The sequence below is a fragment of the Dermochelys coriacea genome, chromosome 8 (assembly GCF_009764565.3).
Source record: "Dermochelys coriacea isolate rDerCor1 chromosome 8, rDerCor1.pri.v4, whole genome shotgun sequence".
Classification (NCBI taxonomy): domain Eukaryota; kingdom Metazoa; phylum Chordata; order Testudines; family Dermochelyidae; genus Dermochelys; species Dermochelys coriacea.
The window spans coordinates 83,963,992-83,980,174 of NC_050075.1; the positions used below are offsets into that span (position 1 = coordinate 83,963,992).

Below are 16,183 nucleotides of genomic sequence, written 5' to 3' on the forward strand. Positions count from 1 at the left end.
GCAGTTTGCACTGCTCTAGTCCACCCTGCGGCACAGTGTAAACATAGCCTTGCGAAGTGAATGAAGCTAAACTGAGTTAAGGACACTTTAATTATGAATGAAAAGCATCTACACAGGGATTTAATGCTGTTTAACTAATCCACTGTAAATTCACATCTTTAGTTAATTCAGATTGTTTCCTGAGTGTCCCTGTGTAGACTAGCCCTAACTCTAGTTGATGTAAAATTCACAAGCTTTTTTGTTTTTGTTTTTTAAATGGAGACCAAGAAGAAGACACCCTTTTCTTCTTCTCCTTCCCTATTTATATTATCCATCAGTCCCTGACTTGGATCTACATCTATCTCTGACTCCCAGTTTTCTTATCCCAATATATTCCTTGTTTTTTAGTCTCGGATGTGCCTCAGAATACTTTGTGCTCACTGCCATGGTGTCACATTTGCTGTATCATGACAGTCAGTGAAAAAAGTTTTCAAGCCTGAAATATAGCAGGGCCAACTGAATGAATCTGAGCTGAAAAAAACACAGCTTGCTCAGGAGAGAAAATATTTGATCTGTTGAATAGATTTCTACAGAAAGCCAATCTCATATTATTTGCTGTTGGTTAAATTTTAAATTCTAAATGCATTTAATTTTTTAATTTTTTTCTGCAGTAATTTACAATCTACTAATATAAAGTATGTAATATACTAATCCTTACTTAGCCCAGGATCTAATGAGATATCTTCTGAATCACTGTTCTAGCAGGTGGGGAAAAACAACTCCTCTCCGCCCACCTGCCTCTTCTGTGGTGATGACTAAATATGAGTTTTCTTGAGTTGTTTGCATGCCAGTAGATGGCAGTAAAACAATGGTTTAGTCTAATGCTTGACAAACTGATACTGCTTTTTCGCTTAAAATAATTTATCTAAGCGCACAGTAGCAAGAAATGGCATAATCGGTATTTCAAGTCTTGTAAAACTGAAAGCTATGTTTGTTTAGAACCATAGATCCCAAAAATTGATCTATGACCATAATTGCTCTTGTATATATTCAAACTACCGCTGAAATGCAGTCACTTTTTGGGATGGAAAGTGGCAATCAACAGTGCGCAACATTAGATAGGGAAGAGAAGAAACATTTTTGTTACCAGGGTCACAAGACCAAAACCGTTGTCTTATGAAAGGTGCCATGGGATGTTCTAGGTCATTCATGGGCAACCTGCAGCCAGCGGATTGCACATGGCCCATAAGGGTAATCCGCTGGTGGGCCTCCAGACAGTTTGTTTATATTTGCATAGCTACCTGCAGCTCCCAGTGGCCATGGTTCGCTGTTCCCAGCCAATGGGAGCTGCGGGAAGTGCAGGCCGCAAGTTACCCATCACTATTCTAGATCCACAGACAGCTGACAGAACCGCTCTTATTCTGAAAAGTGCACAAACCAATAAATTGCAGTGAACTCAGTACATTCATTTTTATTAAATATAAAATTACAAAGTAATGAAAGCATTCTGTAACAATACCTTTATATCAGCTGTCAGCTTTATTCTGTGTTAGCCATATAAATAGGCTAGGAAGGATATTTTTTTATCAATAAATGTTGGTAAATGTCAATTTTACTGTACAGACACAAACCAAAGAGAAATATTTCCATAAATAATAATCAGCATATACAGATAGGCAAAGTAAGAAAATGCTGCTTGAGAACATATTAGAGTTTGAATTAAGGATATTTACTTTGTATATTTTGGCACAAATTATGTTTTAAAGTTTACAAAGCTTTAACTTTTGGAATCTCAGCATGTACTGTTATTAAATAATTATTGGCTGACCCCCTGTTGTCTGATCCCTTCCATAATTTTCCACCACTGTGGAAATTTAACTTGAAAAAATACTTACAAATAAACATCAATATTATCAATTTTATAAAAATTATAAAAAATAAAAATTGAATTCTGCCAAGCCTACGTATAAAGCAAAATAATATCATAAACTATCTGCTTATTTCAAAAATTATTGCCTGGCATTAGCCCGAGGAGAAAACTGCATTTGAATAAGGGTTCTAAAACCAGGAGATAACTCCACATTCAAATGGTAAGAGAAGAAATTATTACTGTCATGGTAATGCAAATGTTTCCAATACATATGCAATCTATGCCAAACCCAAATAAGTATCATTTGCTTATAGATGTGTGTGCTGGATAGACTTGATAAATCCTAAAAGACAAAGTTGGTAATATAGTGTGACATTGTAAGAGTCCAAAGCTCTAGCAATTTCCATTGAGTGATTAAATAATCAAATACAAGAAGGTTGAATATATTGTGGCATTGTAATCAATTGTGTTGTCACATGGTGTTGACAAAACTCAGTTCATTATCTCCTACTGGTATCACAAGCCTAATTTGTTTTAATTGAGAGAAGAGCAGAATTGATACTGTTCTCTCCAGATCTCCAACCTAAAACAAGAAATGAAGGTAAAAATGGAGAGGCCAATGTATCAGATCAGGGAAAGCTGCCAAATTATGGGTCCATAATGGTTTCGGATTTTTTCCTTATCTTTTGTGTGTGAATTTAGCGTACCTGACTGACAACTCTGGTGATGGAAGTTCTCTATTTACAGTGGAGAGAAGAGCAAGTACTTCTCCATAGTCCAGCCTATGTACATAAACCTAAACCTTTTGGGGGATTAATTTTTAAAGAGAAGAGGGTATGGCATCCTTCATGCACATCCAGTGAATTTGACATCTCTGCTAATATTATGAACAAGTAACAAGTTTGCTACTTTTGATGTTTTTGTGGCATAGACACCTGTCAGAACAAAATTGAAGCACAAAACTCATTTAATAAATTACGGATTAGCCACAGTGGGTGTTTTTTCATTTCCTGCTTCAGAATGGATTTGGACTGGTGACCTATCGGTGAAAAACTTGATGTCCCATCACCAATTCATTGAAACATTCAGTCACATGGAACTATTAAGTTTTGAAAGCAACATTTGAGGCCTTGAGAAGCTATAGGTAAAGTTGTTGGCATTAACTGTGACCCAAGAAATCTAGTGGTAGCACAGTATAAGACTGGTGATGTCGTGGAGAAAAATCCATTCCTTTAAATACCCTGAGTGACATCACATTATCTGTGAAGAAGTTTGCATATAAGTGTTTTTTTATTATTATTATTTTTTTGTTTTTTAAAAAGAAAAATCTGTTCGTAAAGCAACTGGAAGCCAGTATGTCAGAGACCACAGTCCTTATGATAAGCCATTGTCATTTCCCAACTCAATAAAGATGAAATATGTGATCCATTACTGGATACCTAAGAACAGGAATATAATTAGCACAGGACAAGTAATAAAAAAAAAAATTGACCACAGCAAAAAACAAATGGATCTTGCATCTCAGAAATGACTAGATGCACTACTTTGAGGATTTGTTGTGGGTAAAAAAAAGAACATATCTCAAAGAAATTTGTCCCCCCCCAAAAAAGTAGCATCATACTAAGCAACCCTGCTCCCTTGCCCCCCATATGGCAGCATCTCTAGAAATCTAGAGCACAGTGTAGTGCTTACATTGTGGGACAATCTAAAAATGGTGCAACAAACATTATAGCAGAACACTTGAGTAGGGGATTCTTGTCAATTTATATCTATCTTTTAAAACCTATTTTATTTTCAAAAAGTACAATCTCAGGAAAGCCTTTTATCTCATCTTAAAGATCACAGAGAACCCTACCTATTTAGATATGATTATCAGATAGTTTAGTAACCTCTTATTTGGAAGGCTTTCTACAAACTACTGTCTATTTTGTCTGTCATTAGTGTTCTAATACTGCATTTGTAGATTTAAACAAATCTTAATTTCACAGATTGAAAGTTCCTGTGGAGAGCATTGTGCATTAATTTTTTTCAGAAGTGCTAATAATTGTATGATTTTAGAGATTAAGTCTGTAACTTGAGTTAAGTCAGTGTAGTATCTAATTGTGTCTGAGTCCTGGTCTACACTATGAGGTTAGGTCGAATTTAGCCGCATTAGGTAGATTTAAAAATGACTGCATCCATACAACCAACCCCGTTCCGTCGACCTAAAGGGCTCTTAAAATTGACTTCTGTACTCCTCCCCGACGAGGGGAGTAGCGCTAAAATCGACCTTGCTGGGTCGAATTTGCGGTAGTGCGGACATGATGAAGCATCTGTTGGAGCTGCAGGAAAGCCAACAAGAGCACAGACCCCCACTGCATCCGCTGTAGAACCTCCTCCCCATGTTCTATAGCCTCCTCACCCAGACACCCAAGAATGCGGGGTGGGGAGACTTCGGGCACCCTGCCTCTCCACTCCAGAGGATGGCCCAAACAACAGAAGGCTGTCATTCAAACAGTTTCATTTTTAGTGTGGCTCCTCCCGCGCCCCACCCGGGCTACCTTGTCAGTTATCTCTTTTTTTTTTTTTAAATTAATAAAGAAAGAATGCATGGTTTCAAAACAATAGTTACTTTATTTCGAAGGGGGGAGGGTGGTTGTCTTACAGGGAATTAAAATCAACAAAGAGGGTGGGTTTGCATCAAGGAAAAACACACATAGCTGTCACACCGTAGCCTGGCCAGTCATTAAACTGATTTTCAAAGCCTCTCTGATGCGCAGCACGCCTTGCTATGCTCTTCTAATCGCCCTGGTATCGGCTGCTTAAAATCAGACGCCAGGAGATTTGCCTCAACCTCTCACCCTGCCAGAAGTGTCTCCCCCTTACTCTTACAGATATTATGGAGCACACAGCAAGCAGCAATAACAATGGGAACGTTGGTTGCACTGAGGTCTGACCAACAGCGCCAGCGCGCTTTTAAACGTCCAAAGGCACATTCTGCACTTGCTCAGCCTATAGTTGAACTGCTCCTTACTCCTGTCCAGGCTTCATGAGCCCTGGGAGCAAGGGGTAGGCTGGGGTAGATGCGACCACGTGGTGCTGCCGGCTGGGAAGCCTCCAGCTCGCAGGAGAGCAGAGTTGCAGCGGAAGCCGTGGAGTCGTACACCATGCCCTGGAGGTTGGTAGGAGCCGGGCAGGGAAAACGTTCCCAGAACCCCTGGCCAAGCTACATGTCTGACGAGGACAGCTACCAGTCCTACTCCACGGTCTGTTGCAGAGTAGCAGGAGAGCAGAGTTGCAGCAGAAGTGGTGGATGAGTGGTGGATGGTACACCATGGATGAGGACGGCTAGCAGTCCTTCTGCACCGTCTGCTGCGAAGGCATCCAGGAGTTGCTGCTGTTTAGCAATGCCAGCCGCTGCAGGAGCTTCTGTAATCGAATGCTTGGAGGTCCCGGTAGGGCAAAGTACCTCAGCCGAGGCAAAAGAGTAAGAGCCCTGGAGCTGTTACATGTGTCAACTACAGAAGTGCTATGGGGTGTTACAGCACCGACCGGACTGGAATGTACGGCTGAAAGACTTCTTCATCAGCGGCAAAAGACAGAAATATGATGCACATAAAATCTAAAATCTAAAAAAGCCTGCACATTACCCAGAGTCACTGCCCTTGATAACAGAATGTCAATGATTGCATTGGCTACTTGGATCACAGCAGCCCCCACAGTAGACTTGCCCACAACAGCAGCGGTGAGGGTGAGCTGAGCGGGCTCCATGCTTGCCGTGGTATGGCATCTGCCGTGGTATGGCATCTGCACGGGTAACCTAGGAAAAAAGCCATGAAACGATTGTCTGCCATTGCTTTCACAGAGGGAGGGGTGACTGATAACGTACCCAAAACCACCCGCGACAATATTTTTACCCCATCAGGCATTGGGAGCTTAACCCAGAATTCCAATGGGCAGCGGAGACTGTGGGATAGCTACTCACAGTGCACCGCTCTGTAAGTTAATGCTAGCCACTGACTTAATGCACTTAGTATGGAGATATGCAATCTACTGTATAAAATCGAATTCTAAAAATCGAATTCTATAAAATCGACCTAATTTTGTAGTGTAGACATACTCTTAGTGTGAGTTAAATAAAAGTACACTTGTTTAGTTGTGTGAGATGGTTTTGTTGTTTGAGGAATCACCAGGAAAAATGATCCCTTACAAAAGTCCTAATCAAAGGAAATTATTTAAGACTTCAATTGTTTGGAGCTCACTTTAAGAAGTTTGAAGTGTTGTTCTGATGGGTCATCAAAGTAGGAATTTAATTGGAAGTTTTGAAGTGGTTTGTAAAGGCTCTAGGCTCCAACTACATAGTTCTCATTTAATTTAGCAAAATCTTATGCCTTGTCTTCTCTGAGATTTTGCCTCAAATTAGTTAACTTGAGTTAAAAACATACCTTCTTTTCCCGGGGAAGACAAGGCTTTTGTCTTCTGGTGAATTAGCACAGGTACAGAGACTGACTTGAATTATAATTCATATTGTTATATTCACAGAGAACCTAGAAAATGTATAGTAAAAGTCTATAAACCAAATTATTTTGAAAATAGCCATTTAAACTATGTACACACTTTGCCTGTGCCCCTGCAGAAAAGCATCTAATCCTAAATATAGTGCATGCACATTTTAAGATCCCTGCTTTAAAAATGAAACTTGTGACTTACTGCATTTTTTGAAATATAAACAAAATGTTATGTCACTACTTATAGATAGAGGAGAAGAAGAAAATTTAGAGGATGTGAAATGTTTATATTCAGCCTGTAATTTCCTTGAATAAATCTCTCCCTTTCAAAAGGGTAGTTAGTTTTCATAGTAAAATAAATGGGAGCCATACAGCTAAAAGTCTGTATGCATCTTTGAAAATTGGAATGGTTAAAAACCTAATAGATTGGTGGCCAGATGAGTAATTGATTGTATAATTAAGAAGCAGTGTTGAAAGTAAAAAGGAAGAAAGTATGATGGCTATTTGAGAACCTGGTAGTGGAGGAAATCTGACTGAATTGCTTAAGTGTAACAGAACACAAAGTGAAAAGGAGTACTTGTGGCACCTTAGAGACTAACAAATTTATTAGAGCATAAGCTTTCGTGAGCTACAGCTCACTTCATCGGATGCATTTCACGAAAGCTTATGCTCAAATAAATTTGTTAGTCTCTAAGGTGCCACAAGTGCTCCTTTTCTTTTTGCGAATACAGACTAACATGGCTGCTACTCTGAAACCAGAACACAAAGTGCGTGCTTCCATATTATAAGGAAGTGTTGTACACTGTTTGCTTAAGGTACCAGTTAAAGGGATTTTACCTAAAAGGATGAAAATCTATGGTATCTTCTGAAGTCCATGAGCATTGACAGTGGCACTCCTGAACCACTGGTACAAACACCAGGCAGTAAGGAGGAAAAAAGAAAAAGCCACGGTCATTAGTAGTATTCCGTGGAATAGAAAATATGGAAATATTAAAGATGGCTGCTTTGCACTCTTTCCAGACTGAATTTATTTAGGGTCACTCAGTGTATGTTGCATGAACTGATTCTAACCTTCCTGTTTCCTCAAAGCACCCCAGAAGTTCCCCTTTATGATATACTATTGCACAGTCAAGTCTGTAGGTCTGACATGTGGAAGTAACTTTATGGTTTGTGGCAAGATATTGATGTGAATCTGTAGCAGCAATATCATTTTTGCTCAAGAGAGATTAGATTGCTTTCAGGACACTTGTCTCACATGATGTCACACCCCAGTAGGTTATCTGTTGTGAATGGAGACCAAAGCAGCCAAGAGTTTGATATTTTCATGTTTACAATGTAATGTGTTACACCTAGGTGCTTTGCTGTTGAAGAAGGATTTTAGGCAGTAGATCCATCAGGAAAGCAACACTCTTAACTCTCTCTCTCTTCTTTGTCTTGTAGTCAAGGAACTTGAAATACATTCTCTTCTATGAAGACTGAATAGTATCCACAAGGAACTTTAGAAGGGAAAGAGGTGGCAGGGGTCGGGAGGGTGGCTTGGAATTTGGAGATAGACAGAAGTAATAGAAACAAGATAAGGGGAGACAAGGAAAGAGCAATGAAAGCCCAGCAGGTCGGTCAGCCCTTGAGAACTGTTTCCTGCTTTGCACTTGCACTCTCTGAAGAGTTCCACGTAATGGTACATAAATGTGTCTCAATATGGTATATACTGTACTGAATAAGTAAGCAAAAATCACACATTCTGCATTTCCCCAAAAAGCTTGGGGGAGGGGAGGAGCTAATCCCAGTTTAGTTCATTTCTAGGAAAAAAGACAATTTCTACTTCTTAATTTTCATTTTATGTATTTAGCATAGGGGATAGAGAGAGCATTAATTATATGAAATAAAGCACTGTCAGAACAAGGATGACATTTTTACTAGAATGTTATTTTAAAAGTACAATTTAATTAATTTCAGGCCTAAAATTGACAATGTTATTTTATACTTAATTTTAAGATCTGTTATTAACCTAATAATGCTCATTCTAGATTTAGTCATTTAATCTGTACTGGGCCAAGAGTAAAGTGCTTACTTAATCACTTTTTAATTATAGGAAAATAATACAGTTGATTTAGATTAGGTTCACTTGGCAAGGATGTTAATATTTTGAGAAATATTTTACTATGTTGTTAGAGTATTTGTGCTGAAAAAGTACAATAACTGCAGATACACATCACATGTAATACTTCTGAATACTTCTTACGTTTCTGATTTTTATCAAGAGCAAAGGGAGATAATTTGTTAACCAATGAACTTGCAATTCCTAGAGTGTCTTACTCAGCTGATCAGACCACAAGATGGGGAGAAATAGTTACACAGATCTGAATTTTCTTGTTTCTTCAGGAACATAATTTCCTCTATGCCCACCCACAACTGTGTATATTAAGGCCATAATAAGCTGATGACCCTTCTATTTTATATGTGCATGCCCTGTCTTGTAGACTGATATTAGAAAACATTAGTCCTTGTGAAAAATGATGCATTATTTAAAATTATTTAAATAACTGTTTTTCCTAAAACATTAAACAGTGCGATTGAAGTCGGTGATTGTTTTGTCTTGGATTCTTTTTGAAAAGTAGTTGTTTAAACACAGTCTGGGGAAAACAGTTTAAGATACCCCAGGTTTTTATTAAGAAATAAGAAGGCAGAAGTTTACTTAAAATCTTATGTAATTGACTATATTTATATAATTAACTATTTTTTTAACCGTGGTTCTGCAAACTTTTGTTGTGTGTAGTTATGAAAGTGAAGGATTACTAGTACTGGTTCGAGCCACAAATAATGGTGCTATTTTTTACACAAAAACAACAAGAAATCCACCGGACTCCTTGTTGTTTTTGTGGATACAGACTAACATGGCTACCCCCTGATTTACTCAGTTCTGCTAATGTAACTTAATCCTGACCAGTGACACATCTTTTACTCAGATCTAAGGCTTGTCTCAGACAGACACTGCTGGTTGTGCAGAGTTGTGTGGTGATTGTGAAGTGAATTTAGAAAGCTAAGTGAAAGGCTAGAGTATTAGGACCTGATCAGGAATGCCCATGGAATCAGTGGGAGTTTTACCATTGACTTCCATGGTCACCTGATTAGGCCCTTAACCACTTGAATCACCTCAGTGTCTTGGGCAAATTCTCAAGACTTAATATGTTAAATTGTATACATTTGATGAAATGTAGTCACTATGTTCAGAAAAGGTAGGAAGAACTTTTATGAGTCATCTTATCTTCCCCCCTACCCCCAATAAAATAGCAAAATAACAAAAATGTAAGTTTTAAACATTTTCTTGTTGGTTTAGAGGAAACTGGAGTGCTGTTCCAACAGTTGCACCCTATTAACTGCTTGTTTAATTAGTATTTTGGTTTTTTTGGTTTTCAGGTGTATACAGACAAATGTCAACATTTTGCCTGCTCCGTCCCCCCCGCCCCGCCCCGCAATAGAAGAAGACATGTGCCTTATTTTCAGTAAGCCCTGTGTTTTTCTCGCAGAGGCTGCAGACCTGAACCTATGTTTCTTGTCGTCTTTCCTTGTTTTCAGTTACTGCATTTTTTTTGTTCTCTTTTTAAAAAAAAAAAAAAAAAAGGGGGGGGGGGGGACAATTATCTTCTGGTATGAGGCCCATTTAACATTGGAAAATTCACAACTTTCAAATGAGCAAAGCACAAGGATGTGATGGCATGAGGTGCCTGTTTTGTACCTGGCACATGAAGGCCCTGCTTTGATCTATGCCTTTAAGGTTTGATCAAATTCCCATTCTAGTCAATGGAGAGACCAAGGCCTTGTCTACACTGCCACTTTACAGCGCTACTACTTTCTCGCTCAGGGGTGTGAAAAAACGCAGCCCTGAGTGCTGCAACTTTCAGCACTGTAAAGTGGCAGTGTAGACAGTGCACCATTGCTGGGTGCTGCGCTCTCCCTGCACTGGTAGCTACTCCCTGCGACTACACAGCAGCAGTGCTTTAACGTTGCTAGTGAAGAAATACCTTCACATTCACTTGAGTTGGAGTTGGATCTGATCATTCACACTTGTACTTGACACTTCATTGTGTTAAACTTGTTTTTAAGTAAAAGATCAACAGAAAAAAGGAATTTTTTTGAAATAGAAGATAATTTTTGTTCTTAAGGTTTTCTCTGGGTTTAATGCAAGTCAGGTTACATTGTTGGGCCTAAACCAGGAATTCCCAAATGGGGTTGTGCTATCAGCAGATGGGGGCGTGGCAATCCCTAGTGCACACAGATGCCATTTTGCTCTGCACAGCGTGACCTCACATATGTGGTGCATGCGAGGTCGTAATGCATGGAGGATGACATTTTGCTTTATAAAGTAGTGTCCTCCATGCTGTCTGGGGTCCTGGCAGGACCTTTACTTCATTAAAATGAGGTTGTGCCTGCAAAAAGTTTAGGAACCCCTAGCTTAAACTATATAAAATTATAGTATTACAGCATAGTCTACACTCAAAAATTAGATCTGCATAGCTCCATTGCTCAGGGTTGCACCATGTCATAGCTGTGCAGCGGTAATAGCTGTAGTGTAGACATGACCTACATGTATACATATCAGAAATATTTATATGCAAAAGTTACTCAAACTTACTTGTTTGCAGGACTGGAGTCATATATATGAAGGTACATCCACCATTACACAACTCAGAAACCTAAATGAAATAAAATAGGCAAGGTTTTTACAGGAACAACAGAAAACAATGTTGTGAGTCCCCTTCCCCCCCCACTGGGTGTGTTTTGTCATTTATTTAACACATTCTTAAAGCATTGTTTACAATATTTGTATTCCGTTTCAGAAACAGTAAGTGAGATGCATGTTAATTTTATCTTTTCTAGAAATACTGGAACTAACCTGGTGAATTTGTAAAGGACGCAGGCAGTAGAGAGAAATTTTATTAGCCAGCTCCTATTAGGATATTCCAAACAATGACAACTATAACAACATTAATAAAAAGCTACTAAAAAGTAGTTCTCTGAATTTTTTAAAGGTTCATATTGCAATAACACATAATTTCATCACCAGGTTGACTTATGGAAGGCAGCTTGTGGGGGAATATATTAATAGATACTCTCCTAAGTAATTTTACATTCTGGAAAAGCAGGATGATGTTGAGTACAGCTTGGCAGATGTTGTGGAGGGGACTAATTTTTGGTTTGGACTTGTTTATTTTTATACGAGGTGTTTTCTTGTATATGTTCATTTTGAGTCTGTTTATTTCTCTCTTGGTTGTTCTTTGTGAATAATTGCACTGTAGTTTTCATCTGAAGCTTCTATGAAATTCTCTGTTTCTGTAGATGAGTATCTCAATCATTCTTTTCCGCTTGTGGTAGAGTAACAATTTAACACTTAATAATGGAACCATTTGTCATGGGGTGAGGTGAGGTGTGGGGAAGTTTATTTTGAAGTAGGAAATAAAAAGTCATGTCTTCTGTCTTTCTGTTTTTACTCTTGTGAGTAATTCTGGTTGTCACATGTAGCTATTGGGAAGCTTGGGAGCTTGCCTTATGTCATCATGATTTGTTGTCATTTTTATGGGCGAACTGCTAGAATAAGGATTTCATATTAAAGGAATGCCTGAATTTTCTGTTTTATTGTTGTGCTTTTTATTTAACTACTTAAATATCAGTCAAGACCATTTTTGTTTCAGTAAAATGCTTTGCTAAACTGTTACAGATAAGTGTGCAACACTACCTGACTTCTTATTAGTAGGTAATCATGGCTGGCATTTAGATTTTTTGTTGTTGTTTTTGCTAGAAAACTTTAGTGAGATGTTTCCCTTTGTCTCTGTAGTTATCAGAGACTGTTACAGACGATTGCTGTACTCGAGGCTCAACGTACTCAAGCAGTTCAAGACCTTGAAAGTTTAGGCAGACACCAGAGAGAAGCACTGAAAAATCCCATTGGATTTGTGGAAAGACTCCAAAAGAAGGTATACAATAGGCATTTCTTAAGTTTTATGAGAACTTTTTTCATAACAATTAACTCATCACCTATTAAAAACTAGTGTATTTTATATATACTTGTGTAAATATTAAAAGGTTTAAATTCTGTAGTGAGAGAAAACTGCCATATGTTCAGGTTTGATGATTGGTTAAATATTGGTTAAACCTATAAAATACAAGTAATTTTGAAAAATTTGTTAAGGACACATCTTTATAGGAATATAAAACTCATCTTGTCTTCAAGCTTTCAATGCATACGGGCTTTTCAAGCTTCTGTGATCAGAAAGAAAGCATTTTGTGGTAGGAAATGATATCAAGAAATCATTGGCCTTTGTCACCAAATAGACTTCAATGCTTTGAGTTCTATTTCAGGTTAGGGTACTTTTTAAATGGAGATTGTGAGCAGGAAATGTAGTTAGTAAATTGAAAGCAAAATGAGCTATAAAAGCATACCTCAAACCAGGAGAATGCCAGTGATTATATCAAGCTAATGTACATGTGTGGAGGAGGAGAACAAATTTCAGTAAAGAAACAGATATCATTTTCAAAAGTTTAAAGGGAAGTTATAACAGTAACAGGGAAAACGCATTAAATTTTAACGTCTTAATAGTTTTTTTTTTTTAAATGGAAGCATTGACTGACCTTATGTTCTGATAGCAGCACATTGTGCTTTAATGAAGGTGAGATGCTGGTTCTGAGAGATTCTCTTTCCATAGGCTAATATAAACTTGGGGCCTGATCCAGAGGCCACTGAAGTCAATGGTTGTCTTTCCATTGATTTTTGTGAGTGCTTAGAAATCAATTCAACAAGTTATAGTTGTGATTCATCTGGCATCCAAGCACTGTGTTCTGGCAACCATATCAGCCAGTCTTTGGAAAACATTAATGCCTGTTGCAGAGCATTTCATGTATTTTCCCATCTTGGCCAAAGAAATTATGCCAAATGGGGTGTGGGTGTGTGTGTGTGTGTGTGTGTGTGTGTGTAACATTGCCAGCAATTGTATTGTGGGCAGAAGGCAACAAAAACACAGTACAATGTGCAGTCATTTCTATTATAGTAGACATTTATGTTTACATGTGGATGTGATTAATCAGTTCTGATAACTGGGTTCCTTTTAGTTCTCATTAGTCTGCTGTGTTTGCTTGCAGGAGTACAGATCTGGGTATACAGTATTTGTTTTAATATTTAACAAATCAGTGAAAATAGACAGTAACAGGATATGAAAATCAGAAATACTCGGCTGCAAATATTCAATGTAATTTTCAAAGTCCATGTCTAATAAACCATCATTGACCATGCCGCTGCATATTTTATATGCCCTGCTGTGTATCACTCTTTGAAAATGCTTTCCCTATATAAAGAATATGTGCTGCATGGCACTTAAATATACAAACTTTGAGTCCTGCTGTTAGCTAAAAACAGATCCAGGATTTCTGTGGTTCCATATCCTTTCATTTGTATGCTAAGTGACTGCATTAAGTATTGCTTCTCATTTTGATTCTTTCAGGTTGATATAGGGCTTCCATGTCCTCAAAGAGTTGTCCAGCTGCCTGAGATTGCCTGGGACCAATACACAACCAGCCTTGGAAACTTTGAGAGAGAATTCAAAAACCGGAAACGTAACAGTAGGAGAGCGAAGCTGATTTTTGATAAAGGTAAGTGGAAAACTAAGTGTATATTACAGGAAAAAATAATCTGCTATGTTGGTTTAATAATTATTTCTTTATGTTGCTTGTAGTAGGTTTGCCTGCAAGACCAAAAAGCCCTTTGGATCCCAAGAAGGATGGAGAGTCCATTTCATACTCTGTGTTGCCTTTAAGTGATGGCCCAGAAGGTTCTACAAATAGCCGCCCACAGGTAAATGTTATAAAAAAGAAAGTAGGCAAAATTTTACAAAATAGTAACTTTTTAAAATAGATTACTAGATTATGCGGGTAGTGTTAAAATTTGTTATAATAAATTTAATGCCTCAGTTTCCAAATGTTCAAAAATTCTGTCATCAAAACACTTGGTGATATCATCTTTTCATGTGACCAAGTCAGATAACATTTTTCTGTCCTCTACCAAAATAAAGTTTTCATGTATGTTTTTCTTTTACTTTGGGTGGAAAAAGGGTTAAAGTCAAGTTACCCTAACTTTTTTTCTAAAGTCCTATTCCATGTTATATACTGTATTTAAGCAGATGATAAGAGGGCGACTTTGCGATGAGACCAAACCCGAAACTTTTAACCAGCTGTGGACTGTAGAAGAACAGGTAATGGGAAACCCTAGCTAGCTCATAGACCATTTTGTAACTGAACAGTGATGTTCACCAAAATAAACTCAAATTGTGTAGCAACATTTAAAGCGCATAACACTTTGGTGTCAAAGATAAAATGTATATATTTATTCATTTTTTGCACCAGTTTGATTTTTTTTTTTTTTTTTTTTTAGTGACAAGCTATGCCCTTTCTAGATCAGGTGTATTAATGTTTATGATCTTGTCTTGTGCTTGGTTTAGAAAAAACTTGAACAGTTACTCCTGAAGTACCCACCAGAGGAAGTAGAATCCCGACGGTGGCAGAAGATAGCTGATGAACTGGGAAATCGAACTGCAAAACAGGTAATGGTGAATTCTCTTGCATAAGTAACCATCTCTCTTGTTGCTTTGTAGACATTCCAGGAAATACTAGAGGGTATAGGTGTTAGGTGGTCTTTTGCATAGTTTCTTCAGTAATGGAATTCTTATGTATTATTTGCCTTGCAAAAGTCAGGTCGATTCATAGAGACAAGAATTTTTTAAAACTATTAAATGTATTTTGGTTGGAAAAGAATTGATTGCTTCTGGGGGAAGGAACCTCACCAACAAATTCTTTGCTTTCGTTCGTGGCTATGCCATGGGGACTAATGGCATCAATTACTGCATCCTGAGGATGTTGAAATACATACAAAATGGAGCTGCCCACATTCCATTTGGAGATTTTAAAAAACTCACACTAGATTAAAAAAAATCAGGCAAGTTGTCAAATCCTCAAATCCAACCTGTTAATCTTCATATTTTGATGAAAAATTTAATCAGTCATCCAAAGCAAGGGCTGCAGCACTACTAACATCTCTACTGGGGATCTGACCATAGGGCTCTTTGTTAGGACTCTTAAATGTGAAATTGTATTAATTTTTAATAAATGCCTACAAACCATGATTAAGCTGTCAGGTCTAATTGTTGTCCATTAGACTTTGTGCAGTGCAAGGCCAGATTAACGCTCCTGTGGGCCCGGGACTAATACATTTTGTGGGGCCCCTGTATACAAGTCTTTTTCATGGGAGGAAGTTTGGTGCAGGAGGGGGCTGGGGCAGGGGATTGGGGTGCGGGGTCTGGGAGGGAGTTTGGTACAGGAGGGGGTTCTGATCTGGGGCAGAGGATTGGGGTGCAGGAGAGGGTGCTGGGTCTGGGAGGGAGTTTGGTGCACGAGAGGGTGTCGGGCTGGGGCAGGGGATTGGGGTGCAGGAGGGGGTGCGAGGTGCAGGCGCCAGCTGGGAGGCACTTACCATAGGCAGCTCCCAGCCAGTGGCATAGCAGCCTGCCATAGCCCAGCGCCCCCCCCCCGGAAGTGGCCAGCTGCTGGCATGTCTCTGCGTGCCCTTGGCAGGAGGGGGACACTGTGTCTCCGTGCACTGCCTGCACCTGCAAGCACCACACCCACAGCTCCCATTGGCCAGGGGAACTGCAGGGACGGGGCTGGGGGCGGGGGCAGTGCGCGGAGCCACACTACCCCCCCCCCACACACACACCCCCTCCAGGGCCAGCCACTGCCGGGAGCAGCATGGGACCTGGCCAGGCAGGCAGGCAGCCTGAGCGCCCCTTTTAGCGGCCCAGAGATT

The 16,183-nt window shown here is 39.0% G+C and overlaps 1 protein-coding gene across 8 annotated transcripts in view; it reads left to right on the forward strand.

Annotated features, from left to right (window-relative positions):
- ZZZ3 (zinc finger ZZ-type containing 3) overlaps positions 1-16,183 on the forward strand; it is a 108,194-nt gene that overhangs the window by 68,293 nt on the left and 23,718 nt on the right. For 2 of the 8 annotated variants that reach the window (XM_038411970.2, XM_038411974.1), the window contains exons 3-7: positions 12,170-12,308; positions 13,830-13,977; positions 14,061-14,179; positions 14,502-14,576; positions 14,823-14,924. In XM_038411970.2, coding sequence (XP_038267898.1) covers positions 12,170-12,308; positions 13,830-13,977; positions 14,061-14,179; positions 14,502-14,576; positions 14,823-14,924 — 583 coding nt within the window. The remainder of the gene's footprint in view (positions 1-12,169; positions 12,309-13,829; positions 13,978-14,060; positions 14,180-14,501; positions 14,577-14,822; positions 14,925-16,183) is intronic. The other 6 variants (XM_043490468.1, XM_038411976.2, XM_043490469.1 and 3 more) reach the window with 5 other exon arrangements.